Source organism: Paramormyrops kingsleyae, chromosome 5, assembly GCF_048594095.1.
Source record: "Paramormyrops kingsleyae isolate MSU_618 chromosome 5, PKINGS_0.4, whole genome shotgun sequence".
NCBI classification, from domain to species: domain Eukaryota; kingdom Metazoa; phylum Chordata; class Actinopteri; order Osteoglossiformes; family Mormyridae; genus Paramormyrops; species Paramormyrops kingsleyae.
The window spans coordinates 23,643,581-23,661,804 of NC_132801.1; the positions used below are offsets into that span (position 1 = coordinate 23,643,581).

The 18,224-nt window shown below is 38.5% G+C and overlaps 2 protein-coding genes and 1 long non-coding RNA gene across 6 annotated transcripts in view; 2 read left to right on the forward strand and 1 right to left on the reverse strand.

Moving 5' to 3' along the window:
- Window positions 1-11: 11 nt before the first annotated feature.
- LOC111848630 (tumor necrosis factor receptor superfamily member 17) lies at window positions 12-14,787 on the forward strand. The gene is made up of 4 exons (XM_023820798.2): window positions 12-32; window positions 13,494-13,700; window positions 14,044-14,184; window positions 14,492-14,787. The coding sequence occupies exons 2-4, from the start codon at window positions 13,580-13,582 to the stop codon at window positions 14,785-14,787; spliced, it is 558 nt and encodes a 185-aa protein (XP_023676566.1). The 5' UTR covers window positions 12-32; window positions 13,494-13,579.
- LOC111848631 (uncharacterized) lies at window positions 12,894-17,127 on the reverse strand. Its single transcript, XR_002839353.2, has 4 exons — window positions 16,962-17,127; window positions 14,433-14,598; window positions 14,269-14,351; window positions 12,894-13,574 (listed from the first exon to the last, which is right to left on the reverse strand). It is a non-coding gene; the product is annotated as an uncharacterized lncRNA (long non-coding RNA).
- snx29 (sorting nexin 29) overlaps window positions 14,857-18,224 on the forward strand; it is a 107,193-nt gene continuing 103,825 nt past the window's right edge. For all 4 annotated transcript variants that reach the window (XR_011991784.1, XM_023820789.2, XM_072712446.1 and 1 more), the window contains exon 1: window positions 14,857-15,923. Coding sequence is in view for 3 of the 4 variants with exons in the window: in XM_023820789.2 (XP_023676557.1) it covers window positions 15,917-15,923 (7 nt within the window). In the remaining variant the exon portion in view is untranslated. The remainder of the gene's footprint in view (window positions 15,924-18,224) is intronic.

An 18,224-nucleotide genomic window follows, 5' to 3' on the forward strand; every position in this document is an offset into this window, starting at 1 on the left:
CCAGGATTGCCAACTTTGGTCAGCTGACTGGGGTGAGACGTTCAGTTCGAGATGCAACTGCTTTATTATTACCTTGTAAATATCCTGTAGTATTTACGTTTGTAGTCACTAAGCACTATTTTATTTGCTTTTTCAACATTTATAGCACTTTTACTACATTTAGTTAGAAATAAACAATGTTAAAGATCATCACAACTTTTTCCTATGTATAATATTTGAAAACATTACTTACTATTAGTAAATATAAATAATTCATATTAATAATATTATAATATCGAAACAATGTGTCCTGCCCCGATCGTCATAATTAATAATAATCATTTAATAATATTAAACGTGAATTTTAAATATGTTACATGTAAATATAAATGTACATGTAAATGTTAAATATAAATGTTAAATGTAGACCAGGGGTCTCCAACTCCGCTCCTGGAGAGCTACTATCTGTGACGCCCGACGATCAGGAAGAAGGCAGACCCCAATATGCGGGAACACACTGGTTTATTTGGAGACTGGCGTACAGACAATTCCAGGGGGGCAATCCAGACGGGTGGTCGGGTCACTGGCAGTGGTCGGGTTCCGGGAATGTCAGTCCTACACAAATGGACGAGACGAGTAGACGAGAGGAAGGAAGGACTAGGATCAGCCGGGCAGGGGAGCAGGACGGAGCGGTTTGGCAGGAAGGACACAGCAGGCAGGACGAACCGGGCAAACGGGAGACACAAAGAATGCTTAGTAAATGCTTAGTCTTAAGTAGCGGAGCGATCAGCTGTGGATCACCTCCCGGTGCTAGGTCCCGCCCGCGTGGGTGTGACATTATCCAGTAGGTTTTCTATCCTACCTGGCTTCTGATGAGCCACACGTGTTCTCAGGTAAATACCAGGAGCAGGTGTGGCTCATCAGAAGCCAAGTAGGATAGAAAATTTACTGGATAGTAGCTCTCCAGGACCGGAGTTGGTGACCCCTGATGTAGACTCTAAATCAGGACTATTCAAATAACAGTCCTCGAGGTCCGAGCACTGCTGATTTTCCAGCCTTCCTTTATCTGTGAGCCGGTGTGAAACCTCTGCGGCCAATCAGAATGAGTGATTATTAAACTAAATGCCTGGGAGAATTAAAACAAGGCCTGTGGCCTGTACTACGAAGCGGGGTTACTGGCTTATCGGGGTAACTTGTTGGATTTAAGGTAGTCTGGGCAAAATGTAAGTGAGCGAATATGAAGTCCATTTAAACTGTGGTACCTTAAATCCGACAAGTTACCCCGATAAGCCAGTAACCCCGCTTCGTAGTACAGGCCACTGGACTTGGAATCGAGGGCCAGACTTGAAGAGCCCTGCTCGAAATGTTGAGAACTCTAGTGAATTACCCACGCCCCTCTGACTTGTTTGCATGGAAATGGGCGGTAACGACGAAAGCGCGCTAAATGGCTGCCGGTGATGGAGGATAACATGGCGAATTCCACTCCTTTAGGGGCCATAGGACGTGAGATTTTGGCAGGGGTTCACGCTGCACTATGGAGCGGATTTCGTGCCACCTTGAAATAACAAACACGACATTGACTTGAGGGGGAAAACAATCGATCATCGTTACCGCCCATTTCCATGTAAACGAGTCATTTATTTATTTATCCACTATTTTACCAGGAAGGTTCAATTGAGATACAATATGTCACAATCGTCGGGCAGGCGAGCCGGAAAGCAGGCAAACGAAGCCGTTAAGACGGACAGACGGGGTTTATTCAAGTAATAGGACTAGCAGACGAGGAACAACACATGACAATACAATGACGGATCTGGGGAAGACAGACTGAGACTCGGACTAAATACAAAAGACCAGCTAGACGTAACAGGACACAGGTGATCACAATCAGGGCTGAACACGAGGTAACGAGGTGGGCGTGGCACACATCAGGAGCGGATGGAGCGAGGTATGACACTATATATCTTCTTCCAGGAAGTCCTGGCCAAGATGGCAGCAAATAAGAAAAAAGACAAACATTTCATATACATACATACAGAGATGATTAACATAAACACAAACTAAAACACATATAAATACTCAAACTCTCCAAAAATACATAGAATAAAATTAATTTATATGAAACAATGACACTGTTGTTTAAGCTCAGAGTTTAAGAGATTTTTAAACAAATTCAGAGAAGGCAAGGAGTTTAAATTAAATATATTTTGTAATATATTCCACTCATGTGGTGCATAAGAACAAAAGGCGGATTTCCTCAGTTCTGTGCATGTGGTGGGAGGCTGAAGGAGAAGTTTAACTGATGAACGGGTTCTGTATGTATTAGTGTGGAATGTCAACAAACTACATATGCACTGTATGAGTGTGGAATGTCAGCAAACTACATATATACTGTATGAGTGTGGAATGTCAGCAAACTACATATATACTGTATGTATTATTGCGCAATGTCAGCAAACTACATATATACTGTATGTATTAGTGCGCAATGTCAGCAAACTACATATATACTGTATGTATTAGTGCACAATGTCAGCAAACTACATATATACTGTATGTATTAGTGCGCAATGTCAGCAAACTACATATATACTGTATGTATTAGTGCACAATGTCAGCAAACTACATATGTACTGTATGTATTAGTGCACAATGTCAGCAAACTACATATGTACTGTATGAGTGTGGAATGTCAGCAAACTACATATATACTGTATGTATTAGTGCGCAATGTCAGCAAACTACATATATACTGTATGTATTATTGCGCAATGTCAGCAAACTACATATATACTGTATGTATTAGTGCGCAATGTCAGCAAACTACATATATACTGTATGAGTGTGGAATGTCAGCAAACTACATATGCACTGTATGAGTGTGGAATGTCAGCAAACTACATATATACTGTATGTATTAGTGCGCAATGTCAGCAAACTACATATATACTGTATGTATTATTGCGCAATGTCAGCAAACTACATATATACTGTATGTATTAGTGCGCAATGTCAGCAAACTACATATATACTGTATGTATTAGTGCGCAATGTCAGCAAACTACATATATACTGTATGTATTAGTGCACAATGTCAGCAAACTACATATATACTGTATGTATTAGTGCGCAATGTCAGCAAACTACATATATACTGTATGTATTAGTGCACAATGTCAGCAAACTACATATGTACTGTATGTATTATTGCGCAATGTCAGCAAACTACATATATACTGTATGTATTAGTGCGCAATGTCAGCAAACTACATATATACTGTATGTATTAGTGCGCAATGTCAGCAAACTACATATATACTGTATGTATTAGTGCACAATGTCAGCAAACTACATATATACTGTATGTATTAGTGCGCAATGTCAGCAAACTACATATATACTGTATGTATTAGTGCACAATGTCAGCAAACTACATATGTACTGTATGTATTAGTGCACAATGTCAGCAAACTACATATGTACTGTATGAGTGTGGAATGTCAGCAAACTACATATATACTGTATGTATTAGTGCACAATGTCAGCAAACTACATATATACTGTATGTATTAGTGCGCAATGTCAGCAAACTACATATGTACTGTATGAGTGTGGAATGTCAGCAAACTACATATGCACTGTATGAGTGTGGAATGTCAGCAAACTACATATGCACTGTATGAGTGTGGAATGTCAGCAAACTACATATATACTGTATGTATTAGTGCACAATGTCAGCAAACTACATATGTACTGTATGTATTAGTGCACAATGTCAGCAAACTACATATGCACTGTATGAGTGTGGAATGTCAGCAAACTACATATATACTGTATGTATTAGTGTGGAATGTCAGCAAACTACATATATACTGTATGTATTAGTGTGGAATGTCAGCAAACTACATATATACTGTATGTATTAGTGCACAATGTCAGCAAACTACATATGCACTGTATGAGTGTGGAATGTCAGCAAACTACATATATACTGTATGTATTAGTGTGGAATGTCAGCAAACTACATATATACTGTATGTATTAGTGTGGAATGTCAGCAAACTACATATATACTGTATGTATTAGTGCACAATGTCAGCAAACTACATATGCACTGTATGAGTGTGGAATGTCAGCAAACTACATATATACTGTATGTATTAGTGCGCAATGTCAGCAAACTACATATATACTGTATGTATTATTGCGCAATGTCAGCAAACTACATATATACTGTATGTATTAGTGCGCAATGTCAGCAAACTACATATATACTGTATGTATTATTGCGCAATGTCAGCAAACTACATATATACTGTATGTATTAGTGTGGAATGTCAGCAAACTACATATATACTGTATGTATTAGTGTGGAATGTCAGCAAACTACATATATACTGTATGTATTAGTGCGCAATGTCAGCAAACTACATATATACTGTATGTATTAGTGCGCAATGTCAGCAAACTACATATGTACTGTATGTATTAGTGCACAATGTCAGCAAACTACATATGCACTGTATGTATTAGTGCGCAATGTCAGCAAACTACATATATACTGTATGTATTAGTGCACAATGTCAGCAAACTACATATGTACTGTATGTATTAGTGCACAATGTCAGCAAACTACATATGCACTGTATGAGTGTGGAATGTCAGCAAACTACATATATACTGTATGTATTAGTGTGGAATGTCAGCAAACTACATATATACTGTATGTATTAGTGCGCAATGTCAGCAAACTACATATATACTGTATGTATTAGTGCACAATGTCAGCAAACTACATATGCACTGTATGAGTGTGGAATGTCAGCAAACTACATATGCACTGTATGAGTGTGGAATGTCAGCAAACTACATATGCACTGTATGAGTGTGGAATGTCAGCAAACTACATATATACTGTATGTATTAGTGCACAATGTCAGCAAACTACATATGTACTGTATGTATTAGTGCACAATGTCAGCAAACTACATATATACTGTATGAGTGTGGAATGTCAGCAAACTACATATATACTGTATGTATTAGTGTGGAATGTCAGCAAACTACATATATACTGTATGTATTAGTGTGGAATGTCAGCAAACTACATATATACTGTATGTATTAGTGCACAATGTCAGCAAACTACATATGCACTGTATGAGTGTGGAATGTCAGCAAACTACATATATACTGTATGTATTAGTGTGGAATGTCAGCAAACTACATATATACTGTATGTATTAGTGTGGAATGTCAGCAAACTACATATATACTGTATGTATTAGTGCACAATGTCAGCAAACTACATATGCACTGTATGAGTGTGGAATGTCAGCAAACTACATATGCACTGTATGAGTGTGGAATGTCAGCAAACTACATATATACTGTATGTATTAGTGCGCAATGTCAGCAAACTACATATATACTGTATGTATTATTGCGCAATGTCAGCAAACTACATATATACTGTATGTATTAGTGCGCAATGTCAGCAAACTACATATATACTGTATGAGTGTGGAATGTCAGCAAACTACATATGCACTGTATGAGTGTGGAATGTCAGCAAACTACATATATACTGTATGTATTAGTGCGCAATGTCAGCAAACTACATATATACTGTATGTATTATTGCGCAATGTCAGCAAACTACATATATACTGTATGTATTAGTGCGCAATGTCAGCAAACTACATATATACTGTATGTATTAGTGCGCAATGTCAGCAAACTACATATATACTGTATGTATTAGTGCACAATGTCAGCAAACTACATATATACTGTATGTATTAGTGCGCAATGTCAGCAAACTACATATATACTGTATGTATTAGTGCACAATGTCAGCAAACTACATATATACTGTATGTATTAGTGCGCAATGTCAGCAAACTACATATATACTGTATGTATTAGTGCACAATGTCAGCAAACTACATATGTACTGTATGTATTAGTGCACAATGTCAGCAAACTACATATGTACTGTATGAGTGTGGAATGTCAGCAAACTACATATATACTGTATGTATTAGTGCACAATGTCAGCAAACTACATATATACTGTATGTATTAGTGCACAATGTCAGCAAACTACATATATACTGTATGTATTAGTGCGCAATGTCAGCAAACTACATATATACTGTATGTATTAGTGCACAATGTCAGCAAACTACATATATACTGTATGTATTAGTGCGCAATGTCAGCAAGCTACATATGTACTGTATGTATTAGTGCACAATGTCAGCAAACTACATATGTACTGTATGTATTAGTGCACAATGTCAGCAAACTACATATGTACTGTATGTATTAGTGCACAATGTCAGCAAACTACATATGTACTGTATGAGTGTGGAATGTCAGCAAACTACATATATACTGTATGTATTAGTGCACAATGTCAGCAAACTACATATATACTGTATGTATTAGTGCACAATGTCAGCAAACTACATATATACTGTATGTATTAGTGCGCAATGTCAGCAAACTACATATATACTGTATGTATTAGTGCACAATGTCAGCAAACTACATATATACTGTATGTATTAGTGCACAATGTCAGCAAACTACATATATACTGTATGTATTAGTGCACAATGTCAGCAAACTACATATATACTGTATGTATTAGTGCACAATGTCAGCAAACTACATATATACTGTATGTATTAGTGCGCAATGTCAGCAAACTACATATATACTGTATGTATTAGTGCACAATGTCAGCAAACTACATATATACTGTATGTATTAGTGCGCAATGTCAGCAAGCTACATATGTACTGTATGTATTAGTGCACAATGTCAGCAAACTACATATATACTGTATGAGTGTGGAATGTCAGCAAACTACATATATACTGTATGTATTAGTGCACAATGTCAGCAAACTACATATATACTGTATGTATTAGTGCGCAATGTCAGCAAACTACATATATACTGTATGTATTAGTGCACAATGTCAGCAAACTACATATGTACTGTATGTATTAGTGCACAATGTCAGCAAACTACATATATACTGTATGAGTGTGGAATGTCAGCAAACTACATATGCACTGTATGAGTGTGGAATGTCAGCAAACTACATATATACTGTATGTATTAGTGCACAATGTCAGCAAACTACATATATACTGTACTGTATGTATTAGTGCACAATGTCAGCAAACTACATATATACTGTATGTATTAGTGCGCAATGTCAGCAAACTACATATGTACTGTATGTATTAGTGCGCAATGTCAGCAAACTACATACATGTATATACTGTATGTATTAGTGCACAATGTCAGCAAACTACATATGTACTGTATGAGTGTGGAATGTCAGCAAACTACATATGTACTGTATGAGTGTGGAATGTCAGCAAACTACATATGTACTGTATGAGTGTGGAATGTCAGCAAACTACATATATACTGTATGTATTAGTGCACAATGTCAGCAAACTACATATGCACTGTATGAGTGTGGAATGTCAGCAAACTACATATATACTGTATGTATTAGTGCACAATGTCAGCAAACTACATATGTACTGAAGTAATTTGCCCATTAAAGCCTTTGCAATAAAAACCAGGCAATGCATTTTCCTTCTAATGTCCACACCATCTCATATAGCTTACAGCAGGGGTCGGCAACCCTAGGCACGCGTGCCACAACTGGCACGCGGAGGAATTTGGGGTGGCACGCTGACGATGATCACAATAGAGACCTGCACTCCCGCGGGACCCGCGGGACAAGATTTGATGGGTGAATGCGGCCGGGGGCGGTAAGGTCCTCATGTATGGGTGCCTTCACACCTATAGTACGATTGCTTTAGTCCGCACCAGTCGGAAAAATATTACAATGTAGTAAACAGACGTGGGTACGGTTTGCTTTCACATATACAGAGTTCTAAACGAACTAAAATAGACCGCGAAGCCCATCGGCACCGGGAACAGACTATTTTCAGAAAATCGCGCCACTTTCAATAATCATGGAGGAACAGCTTTGCGCTCATGGCGCTGATCCTCGCGCACTACATTGTACGTGCAAATCATTATTTTCAGATAATTAATTTCGAACACGATTCGCGGCTGCGACTCCAAACCAGCTTCCTGGTTTATTCATCTCGCCGACGGCGCATTGCGCGCCACTTCAGGGAGAAGAGACGTGCCCTCCTCCTGAATGATCATTTTGTTATTAGCCGGCGATCTTTTTATTTTACCCACAACCCCCTATCTCTTATACCCAAAGTGCATTAAACTATACCATTTCGTCAGATTTGGTTTGGTTGCTTTCACACCAAAAGTACCAAAGTAGAGCGGATAAAGCGGTCCGAGACCACCCCTTCATGCAGGTCTCGGATCGATTGATTTGGTGCGCACCAAAGTACCGAGATTGCATTCACATCAACGCAAACGAACCGAACCAAGGGACCAAACACGTTTGGTGCGCACCAAATGCTGTAGGTGTGAAAGCACCCTACGTGCGGGTTGCGGGAGAATAGAATTAATCGCGGGACTCCCGCAAAATGGAATTATCTTAAAATTAATTTATTAAAAACAAGTACTCTATTATTTATCTACTGCACAAAAGCAACAAGAACGACTAAATTAAAGGCTAACGCTCACGTCCATTAGGCCAAATGCTTTTCTGTTTGACCACTTGAAAAATCAACGTTTATTATTTTGTTTCATTGCAATATTATTAGCCTATTTCTAACTGTTCTGAATGTATTTCTATGTTCTGAAAAGCTCCTCGTTCGTGTCCATGTTCATCATTCCATTTAATTAAACTCAAATAAAGCGAAACATATTTGTTTATTTTCCGTTTCTTTTTTATATACACTCAAGAGGGAAGCAAGTGAAACAAATAACAGAGTAGCGTAAGATGTGGTAAAAATAAAACTACTTAGGCCTATATGTTTACCTGCGGGATTTTGTGGGCGGGAGCGGGACAAAACTTGAATACTGCGGGCGGGAGCTGGAGAAAATATATATTTTTTTGCGGGAGCGGGACAGAATCTTGCGGGAGCGGGCAGGAGCGGGACTGAAAAATTCGTCCCGCGCAGGTCTCTAGATCACAACCCTAATTATTAAACACATTAAAATTTTTCAGACGTCTTCTATGATGTTGAAATGTCATTGGCTGTTGCTTGGCGCGCCTGCTGCTTTGGTTTGACTACTCGATGGTAGCCTCCCCCCCGTCGTTAACATGGCACGCGGACTAACAAGAAAATATATAATTGGCACTCCATGTCAAAAAGGTTGCCGACCCCTGGCTTACAGTGATGCGTTCTTGCTGTTGCACTAGTTATAAACCTCAATGCTGCATGATATATCTTCCTGAGACCCAAGGAAAAAAGTGTCCTTCAATTTTAGGTTATTTGCCTTTGGAGGAAATAAGACACATCTAGTCGGAACCTCACAGCCTCATGCACCAGCTCAGGCTCCTTCCCCACCAGAGAGGTGACATTCCATGTCCCTATAGTTAGCTTCTGCAGCCGAGGATCGGACCGCCAAGGTCCCCGCCTTCGGCCACTGCCCAACTCACACTGCACCCGACCCCTATGGCCCCTCCTACAGGTGGTGAGCCCATTGGAGGGGGGACCCACATGCCTTGTTCGGGCTGTGCCCGACCAGGCCCCATGGGTGCAGGCCTGGCCACCAGGCGCTCGCCATCGAGCCCCACCCCCAGGCCTGGCTCCAGGGGCCTCGGTGACCCGCGTCCAGGCAAGGGAAATCGTGGATCCAATATTTTGTTCATCATGAGGGGTCTTGTGAGCCGCACTTCGTCTGGTTCCTCATCCAGGACCTGTTTGCCTTGGGTGACCCTACCAGGGGCATAAAGCCCGGGCAACTCAGCTCCTGGGATCATTGGAACACGCAAACAGCTCCACCACGATAAGGTGTCGGCTCCAGGAGAGGCCAGAGTTGAGTTATGTCACTTAATTTTTCATTGGAACAAATGTTCCATCTAGTGGTCATTTTACGTAAAGGATTTGCAGTTGTTTCACCATGAACTATGCATTACTTCCTCTATTAAGTTTTAAATTGTCAATATTTTAAATAACTCTATTTCCTGTTGTTCAGGGAATACTTTCACCGATCAGCAAATAATATCAAAACACCTGCCTAATATTTATAAAGTGAGAAAAAAAGTAACATTTCAAAAATTGCCACAGTTTACCAATATCCACCTTACCAATAGTATATCTGTTACATTTTTTACTTTTAGTGGAATGTGCAATAAAGGGTCGATTCTCCCAGGCACTAAGCCAGGGGTGGGCAATCTTATCGGCAGTGTGTAAGGGCCAGTGTGTATTGCAGGTTTTTGGGATAACCTGTAGGTCAGCTGTCCAATCCCAGATGTGAGGATTCTTCAGCCAATCAGTCCTCTAATTAGTAATCTAATTAGGGAGTTGCAAAAAAACCCCACATACACAGTGGCCCTTTCTGGATATGATTGCCCACCCCTGCTCTCCCATCGACTTAAGTGTGCAGATTAAGTGCACTTTGGGCAGATGAACACAAAAATAGGTGTGTGTCGCATGTAGGCTAAATGACTCTTAACTGCAATCACACTGACTTTAGTGCATTTTTCAGTACGTGCTCTGGGGGGCTGTATTCAGTTACGAGCCTCTATATGGCCAAACGTAATACTGCAGTTTTCAGAAAGCAGAACACATAGCAAAACAAAACCTTATAACATGTATCACACATCTAGAATCAAATGTCACAGTGCAACATGCATGTGAATAATTAATTTAATTTAATAATAATTGCATAACACAAAAATACATAGAAAAATATAAGTATTGTATATAAGTATAATATGATTACATAGAATTCAAGTGACATCTGCACTGTAGAGGACAGGAGTAACATACCGACTCTTATGCCTAATCCTGCTTTGTATTTGACCTATATACAGTGGTACCTCAGAAATCCTTTCAGAACTCCGGATCAAATCCTAAAAAGTTTGAGTTCTGATCGAACTTTCCCCATAAGAAATAATGGAAAACCAATTAATTGGTTCACGGCCCCAAAAAAATTACACCTAAATATGTTTTTTTTTTTTTTTTAGCATTTAAACACAAAATGAACCGGATAAAAGAAGAGCATACACTGTACTAAACACATCTAAGCACATTTATCAAAACAGTAATTTGTACAGTAAGAAAATAAATGTATCCAAACAATATGTAAAGTTAAAAACAAAACAATGTGTCCTGCCCCGATCGTCTGAGACTGAAACGTTACCCTTTGATTCCGCTGAGAGACGTGCCGCGTGACTCATTTCCCCGTGCATACTTCTGATTCAGATTCAGATCGAGTTCTAGGTAATTTTTTTTTATCTGGTTGGTTTGACTTTTAAGAAATTTGAGTTCTAATGAGTTTGAGAACTGAGGTACCACTGTATGTATAACTGAAGCTGTTGTGCTACAAAGCCTAGCTAAGCTTAGAATAAATAAATCGCAGGGCTCTAATGGCATCTTACCTATACTATTAAAAGAGATGAGGGATATTATTTGCTGACCTTTAACTTTGCTATTTCAGAAATCCTTATCTGCTGGTGTGGTACCTTCTGATAATATATCACTCATATTCAAAAAAGGGAAGAAAGTAATCCAGGAAACTATAGGCCAATCAGTTTAGCTTGTATTCAAATAACATTCTAAGGGATAGCCAACATGGATTTAAGGAGAGGTAGATCCTGTTTAACTAATCTACTTGAGTTCTTTGAGGAAGCTACAGTACAAGTCTTCTGTAGTTATAGGGTCCAAGTCGGGTCCAAGTCAAACACTACTACAACAATGACTCTTCTTCTTCTACTCTTTTGTCTTTAACCGCTGATCTGTGAAAGACGGTGCTGCCACCTACTGGAAATATCTAATCAATTATCTTACACATGCGCTGTTGAAATGCAGGGACACACATGGTATCCGCTAGACATAAAAATCTGGGTTATACATGCATCAAGCACAGTTGTCCAGCCAACCACTGATGATGAAAATTACATCACGTCCCTCTTGTCTGCAACCGAAAGCGCATGTGGAAAAGTGAAGGTCATGAAGTGCTGTTCCTATCCAGAGCAGTAGGAAGGCTGTCCAATTTTGAAGGCTCCTTCAAATGCAGCCTAGAAACGCATTACTCTTTTGCAGAGATCCCAAAATTCATTCAAACGATGTAATCTATGGAGCCCGAGTAAGCTGCATCCTTTAAAGGATGCAGTCCATGAATTCGGATGCAGCCACCCACTTTACCTCTGTGCAGTGAATCTTGGGTTATGTTGGACTGTGAAGCTAATTGTACTTAAATGTCATGCTGATATCATAATTTTATAAAATGCAAATGTGTGTCTGTAACTGCTGCCTAAGTTTCCATGAGTGCAATCCTCATTTTACAATGTATGTAAAATTTATGTATTTATCCTAATTTATGACTTTACAGTGTTCAGGTTTGTTTATGAATGACTGTTTATGCATCAGCATCTTCAGCAGTACATTTTTGAATCAGTAGTTACGTGGGGAAAATTACGTTGCCAGTGTAAACTGAATGTGTGAATCTGTTAGTAAGTAAAACTGAACTTGGAAAATTGTTGCTTCCTGATGAAGTTTCAGAAGTGCTTAATTCTGTATTTAGATGGCTTGTTGGGCATATATTGAACTTATCCACTAACTCAGCCCAGTGTCCTCCATTCTCTGGAGCTCTCCATTTGGCTTACGTTCATCAGAACTTCTTTTCGAGTGAAGTGCTGTGGGTTTGTCAGTGCATAACTTCTTAGGCCCTTAAGTGCTTGATGAGAGAATTGACCCCTATATGAATAAGTATAACTTTCACACCTACATATCCTGACAGGGACTCACAGAATTCAGGTAAAACAAATTAACTTTTATATTTCCAGATGATCCATCCAGTCATTCTACAAAGTGTACTTCACATTCACATTTACAGGTGATCCATCCAGTGCTCCTAAAAATTGTACAAGTCTGTGAGTGTGGGACAAGTACGGCTTTTGATAGCCGGACCAAATAACAGGGCTGTCCGGCGAATACAGTGTGTCATTCCCAACAACACCAAATCTAGTTTTTATTTAACTTTTATTGAAATATTTAGGGTTGTTAGGAAAAAAAACTTATCACTGAAATTTGGATTCGTTTTCAAAGTTCATAAAGCATTGCTTTCCTTACCAACATTTAAAAAGTCTGTCTTATGAATAATTTTTATTTTACTTTACTACAACTTTTACTGAAACATTTAAAACAACACCAAATCTAGTTTTTATTTTACTTTTATTGAAATATTTTGGGTTGTTAGAAAAACAAACTGAAATTTATATTAATTTCAAAGTACATGAAGCATTTCAAGCAATTGAACAATATACTTCTGTTGCCCCTTTTTCAGGTCTTTTCTTCAGATATGAAGTTCTTTCCTCTGAAAAGGGAATTCCCCTGCAGGGGACATCATTTACATCTTCTGTTTTTTTATTTCAGGGCCTGTGACTCTGGCAGATTCCCCTCATGTAGAGAATGCAGCTTCCTTTACGGATTCTCTGTTAACTTGCTGGCTTCCTGCTGCGATGGCAAAGAGCAGATGTGCCAAGGACAGTTATTATGATGGTCTGCTGGAAAAGTGTAAACCCTGCTATCTGCGCTGCTCTAGTTCACCTCCTATCAGCTGCACAGAATACTGTACCAAACGTAAGTCTGTCGCAAATTATGTTCTGTGGATGTTAGGTCAACCGTAATATTTTGCTTTCTAATTTGGGGACTCATAAAATCTAAATGCAAGGAAATAAGATCCAAAATTAGCATTAATGTAAAATTAACATATGCCTAATTTGTGCATGTAATATATAATCATGTGTGGGGAAAAATGTATGAGAACCTGGCAGCAGGCACAATGATGCATTGTAATTTCTTTTACGATAGAAACTACAGAAAGATTATGAATTATCCTTACGTTATTATTGTGAATTGTTCTTGTTTTACAGTTTGAAGGCAGTTCAAATTCATGTATTCATTTTCTTTGAATTCTTTACAGCATCAGACAGCCCTGTGCTTGAGAACAACAATGTATGGGTCATCGTGGTGGTCTTTTTGTTGCTGAATGCTTTTACAACAATGATACTTATTGTTCAGGTTCTGCGTAAAAAGAAATGCAGACAAGTCTCTCTGAAAACAGGTAGGTAGGAAAGTCATGCTAGCGTCGTAAATATGAAAAAAAAAAAACAACTGAATTTTTTAAAATAATAATGCTATGTCCTACCTTTACTTGTAGCAATGAAACTTGGTCGTACAAAGCAACGTGCTAATGTCCACATATTCATTCACTGATTTATGACGTATAACCTGTAAGTGAACAATTCAGGTGTCTTTAAAGTCAAGATCTCTAAACAAGCAAATAAATAGATGAAAAATTACTATACGTACGTTTGGTTTATCTTCTAGAATCTAGGCCAACATGGTAATGCAGTGTTATTTTATGTCAGGATTTAATCAAGATCAAGTGGAAGATTTCAGAAGCAGGGAAGTTTCGGATGCTGAGAAGCAGATTGAGATAATAAATGATGGGTGTGTGACCAATGGAAATCCGGTGCTGAAGGAAAAGAAGAATGACTCTCACTACAACTCAAGTCTTCCTCTTCCGTCAACCGAAGAGGGTACAACCATACTGGTCACCACAAAAACGACACAGGCCCACAGCATAGAGGAGAAGGCTCTGCAGTTAGGGCCATCTGCCTGGAAACTGGACAGCCATTTTAAAAGGGATGTGGACTGCAAATGATGGGCACCGAAAGGTTGATAAGTAGCCTGATCAGTATCTACAATTTTTGTCCATTTATTTCTTAGGGCAAACTGATACATCCATTGGAAATGGATCATGGAGGACATGCATTTTGTATAGCTAAGTTGATTTGCCTGTTATTCATTTTCCTCATTGCATAAGAATTACAAGCAAAACTTAATCAAATCATGCAAAGAACAGCTGTGGTCCACAACAACAGAACAATAATGGCTCACTAGAAGAATGTATGTATATCATATGTTTCTTTAATATATGTATCTTGGAACTAGCAATACTGTTAGTAAAGATCTTATTTTAATTTCTTATGCCACATAGTACTCCGTAAAATTTTGAGATGAACATAATATCAATTATGAATTTGAGAAAACATATTTTAATGACATAATATTGTTAGTACCTTGAACATTTGCTTGTTGCACATAGACTTCCTTAGATTAAGGCATATTGTAAGTGAGACTGTAAACAATCAAAGTAATGCTTAATTAATAAGGAGCGTGAATGAAACCTTGACCAGTACGTACGAAAGAATCTTCAACGTGTGCCATCACGTGCCGGGATGGTGTGCACGCTCTAGGCACGGCCCCCGGCCCTCACGTGATCGATCCCGCGTGTCACGTGGCTTACGACTTGTTTGTGTCATATGACTTCCCTAGCATAGAAGCTGCTATGTTTTGTTGAGCTTCAGCCAGTGGCCAAATGTCTTTTACCCTTTAACTTTTGCCTTTCCCATTTATCCCGAGCGCCTGATGCTCCGAAGCACCAGTCCTTCGGGTTTACGTGTCTGCGTGTTTTCTTCACGATTTTATCCCGTCTAATTTGAAGCAGATGCTTTATGTTGCCAGCAAAGGCCGTAACTAACTGTCAGTAGATGTAACTTTGTGATGTTCTGCTCAGGGAAGAATAAACGTGGCATTTCCTTTTAATCCGATTGTAACCTTTAAACCGGAAAATGGATTGTAATAAATTAAATCCATAACGGCATTGTTTGATTCAAATGAGTTACATTGTTAGCTAGCTAACTAGTCACGAATTAAACAATTCCTACTGCACAACGTTGTTAAGCTACATGTTGGGTAGTAAAAAAAATATCTGAAGCTGGACGAACAGGATGAACGGTGAGTAGATGTTCGCGTGTGTGTGTGTTAAATTTTAAGGTATGTAATTCTGAGAATTGAAGATCCGTATGTGGAGTATAAATAAAGCTGACCACGACCAGTTCTATCCCTAGCCATGCTTTTTCGGCGTTATAATACTTTGATTCAAAATCGAAAGCTTCCCCTACAGCTGTGACATAATTTTTCTTTTCACTATCGCGTGTAATAACCTAAAATACTCCCTTTTGCTATACTAGAATGAAATGCTGTGACTAAGTGGTAAGATGTTCTGCTCGGAAGAATAGGTCACCTATTAGGTGCTACAGCAAAATAAGTATATTCATTCAAAAACAGTGCTGGATTATGGAATAGCCTTCTGTTTAGTTTTTGTGATGAACTTGAAGTTAACCGTATGTTTTATACTGCTATTTAGTAAATATTGAGATACTTATCGTTACTTCGTGTTAGCTTAATTTAGATGTAAAGAGTGTTGCATTTAAGTGTTTTGGTGAATTTAGTTTCTGTGTTTGAGTTGACAAATCACCCTGATGTTTTTTAAGTTCATACATATTTTATTCATAAAAACGCACTTTCCATGCATTGGTAGTATTCACTTATAGTGGTCCTTAGGCTACAAAATCTTAATTAGCATCTTCTCTTGACTGCATGCAGCCATTCCATATACTTATTTAACTCCCAGCACACCTCAATCTGCATTCTTTGGATGAAAGATGTTTAATCAGATTGACTGCTGGTGGAAAATAACACACTTATGGACTGGCTGGTTGTTGGTTAGGGCAACTGATCTAAGGAATGCACAAATATATATTTTTTCTCACATTTTTTTCTGTTGTGAGACATCTCTTCCTCTTTGCACAGTTGTGCCATGAATTCCAGCTTTTTAAGCATCATCTGAATCTTTATAGTTGGACTGTGCTGTCAGTTTGCTAAACCCACCTTGAACACTGCAGTGAGAGAATTTCAGCCTAATAGTATTATACACCATCAGTAAGCTGCCTTTGTCAGTAGCACAATCCTTAAAAAGTCTGCCGTACTCACTTTCTGTAGCCCAGCTGGCACACTGCATGTGTCAGCCATTTGTATTGTGGCACCAGTGAATGATACTATGGATGGGCTACTAGGCATATTAATGGTGGGCACCAGGTGTAGAGAGGCTCCGCCTCTCTCATTTGATTGGACAGTATGCGTTCATGAAGAGTGTCTCTGCCTGATGACCCTGTCCAGGACTGTGGCTGCAAGATGGAAGAATACAGTGCTCACTGAACGTCTTAGAATGCTTGGTTATTTATTTATTGTGAATTTATTGCTGTTCTAACAAAAATCATTACTTTTATTTATCTTTTTAACAAAAATATACATCACATTAGAAACAACTAGTCGTTTTAAGTAAAACGTGCATTTCAATTAGTAATAAATTGATACCAAAAATCTAGTTTTAAAAGGGCTGTTCTGAGTTAAAAGGTTCATTGACAAGCAGTCCTATTGGTTGCTTTTTAATTAGTCACACCTTTGCAATAACATAAAACACCAAACATTTGTGTTTAGTATCCCTTTGGGGGCCAATAGCTACAATTGCAATCAATGGTAAAATGACCAGAAGAGAACTGAATGAGTCAGTCAAAACAATTATGACACTTAACTCAATGGAGTTTTATTATGTAATCAATAAATTTGCAACATTTTTACAGAATTAACCAAGTGTCCCAAGACTTTCTGTGAGCCTTACGTGTGTGTATGTCATTGTTTTAAATGGATTGCCATAATTGTGAATTAACCTCAGTAGTGAAACTTAATTTAGACGTTGCTCCTGGTAACTCTCCATGATGTGAACATGCATGTAGGCCGCAGTCAGGCGACTGTATTCATTAACCTTGAAGGTACACTGTCTGCTGAACTACAGGGGCTTTTGTCTCCTGTACAATTCCTGTTTCTCACAATTTATTTTTGGATCAATTCACTTCCCTATATCAACTTCCCACTAAGGACACCATAAGGCAGACAGACAGACCTATGGCTTTTCTTTGTTTTAAATGGTTTTTGCATTGTTGTCTTCTGAACAAAAGCATGCTTGTTGCTCCAGATAATGAATCTAACTTGTTGTTACCTGCAGTCTTGGTACAGTAAATGCAAGGAAGGAGAAATTCTGGTAGATTTCCAAAGAAACTCAGTCTTGGCCTGCTGGACATGTTAAATTTGTGATTCTTTTTTTTGTGTATATCCTGATTTCTATTAAAAAGACTCCTGTTACTGTATTAAATGACTTTATAGCAGACTGGTCATCTAAGACGTTCTTCTCAATGC

Bases quoted from the DNA above. Each gene is read 5' to 3' on its own strand.
- LOC111848630 (XM_023820798.2), top strand. From the start codon at position 13,580: ATGGCAAAGAGCAGATGTGCCAAGGACAGTTATTATGATGGTCTGCTG. The intron at 13,701-14,043 runs GTAAGTCTGTCG...AATTCTTTACAG, and splicing joins CACAGAATACTGTACCAAAC to CATCAGACAGCCCTGTGCTT. The intron at 14,185-14,491 runs GTAGGTAGGAAA...ATTTTATGTCAG, and splicing joins ACAAGTCTCTCTGAAAACAG to GATTTAATCAAGATCAAGTG.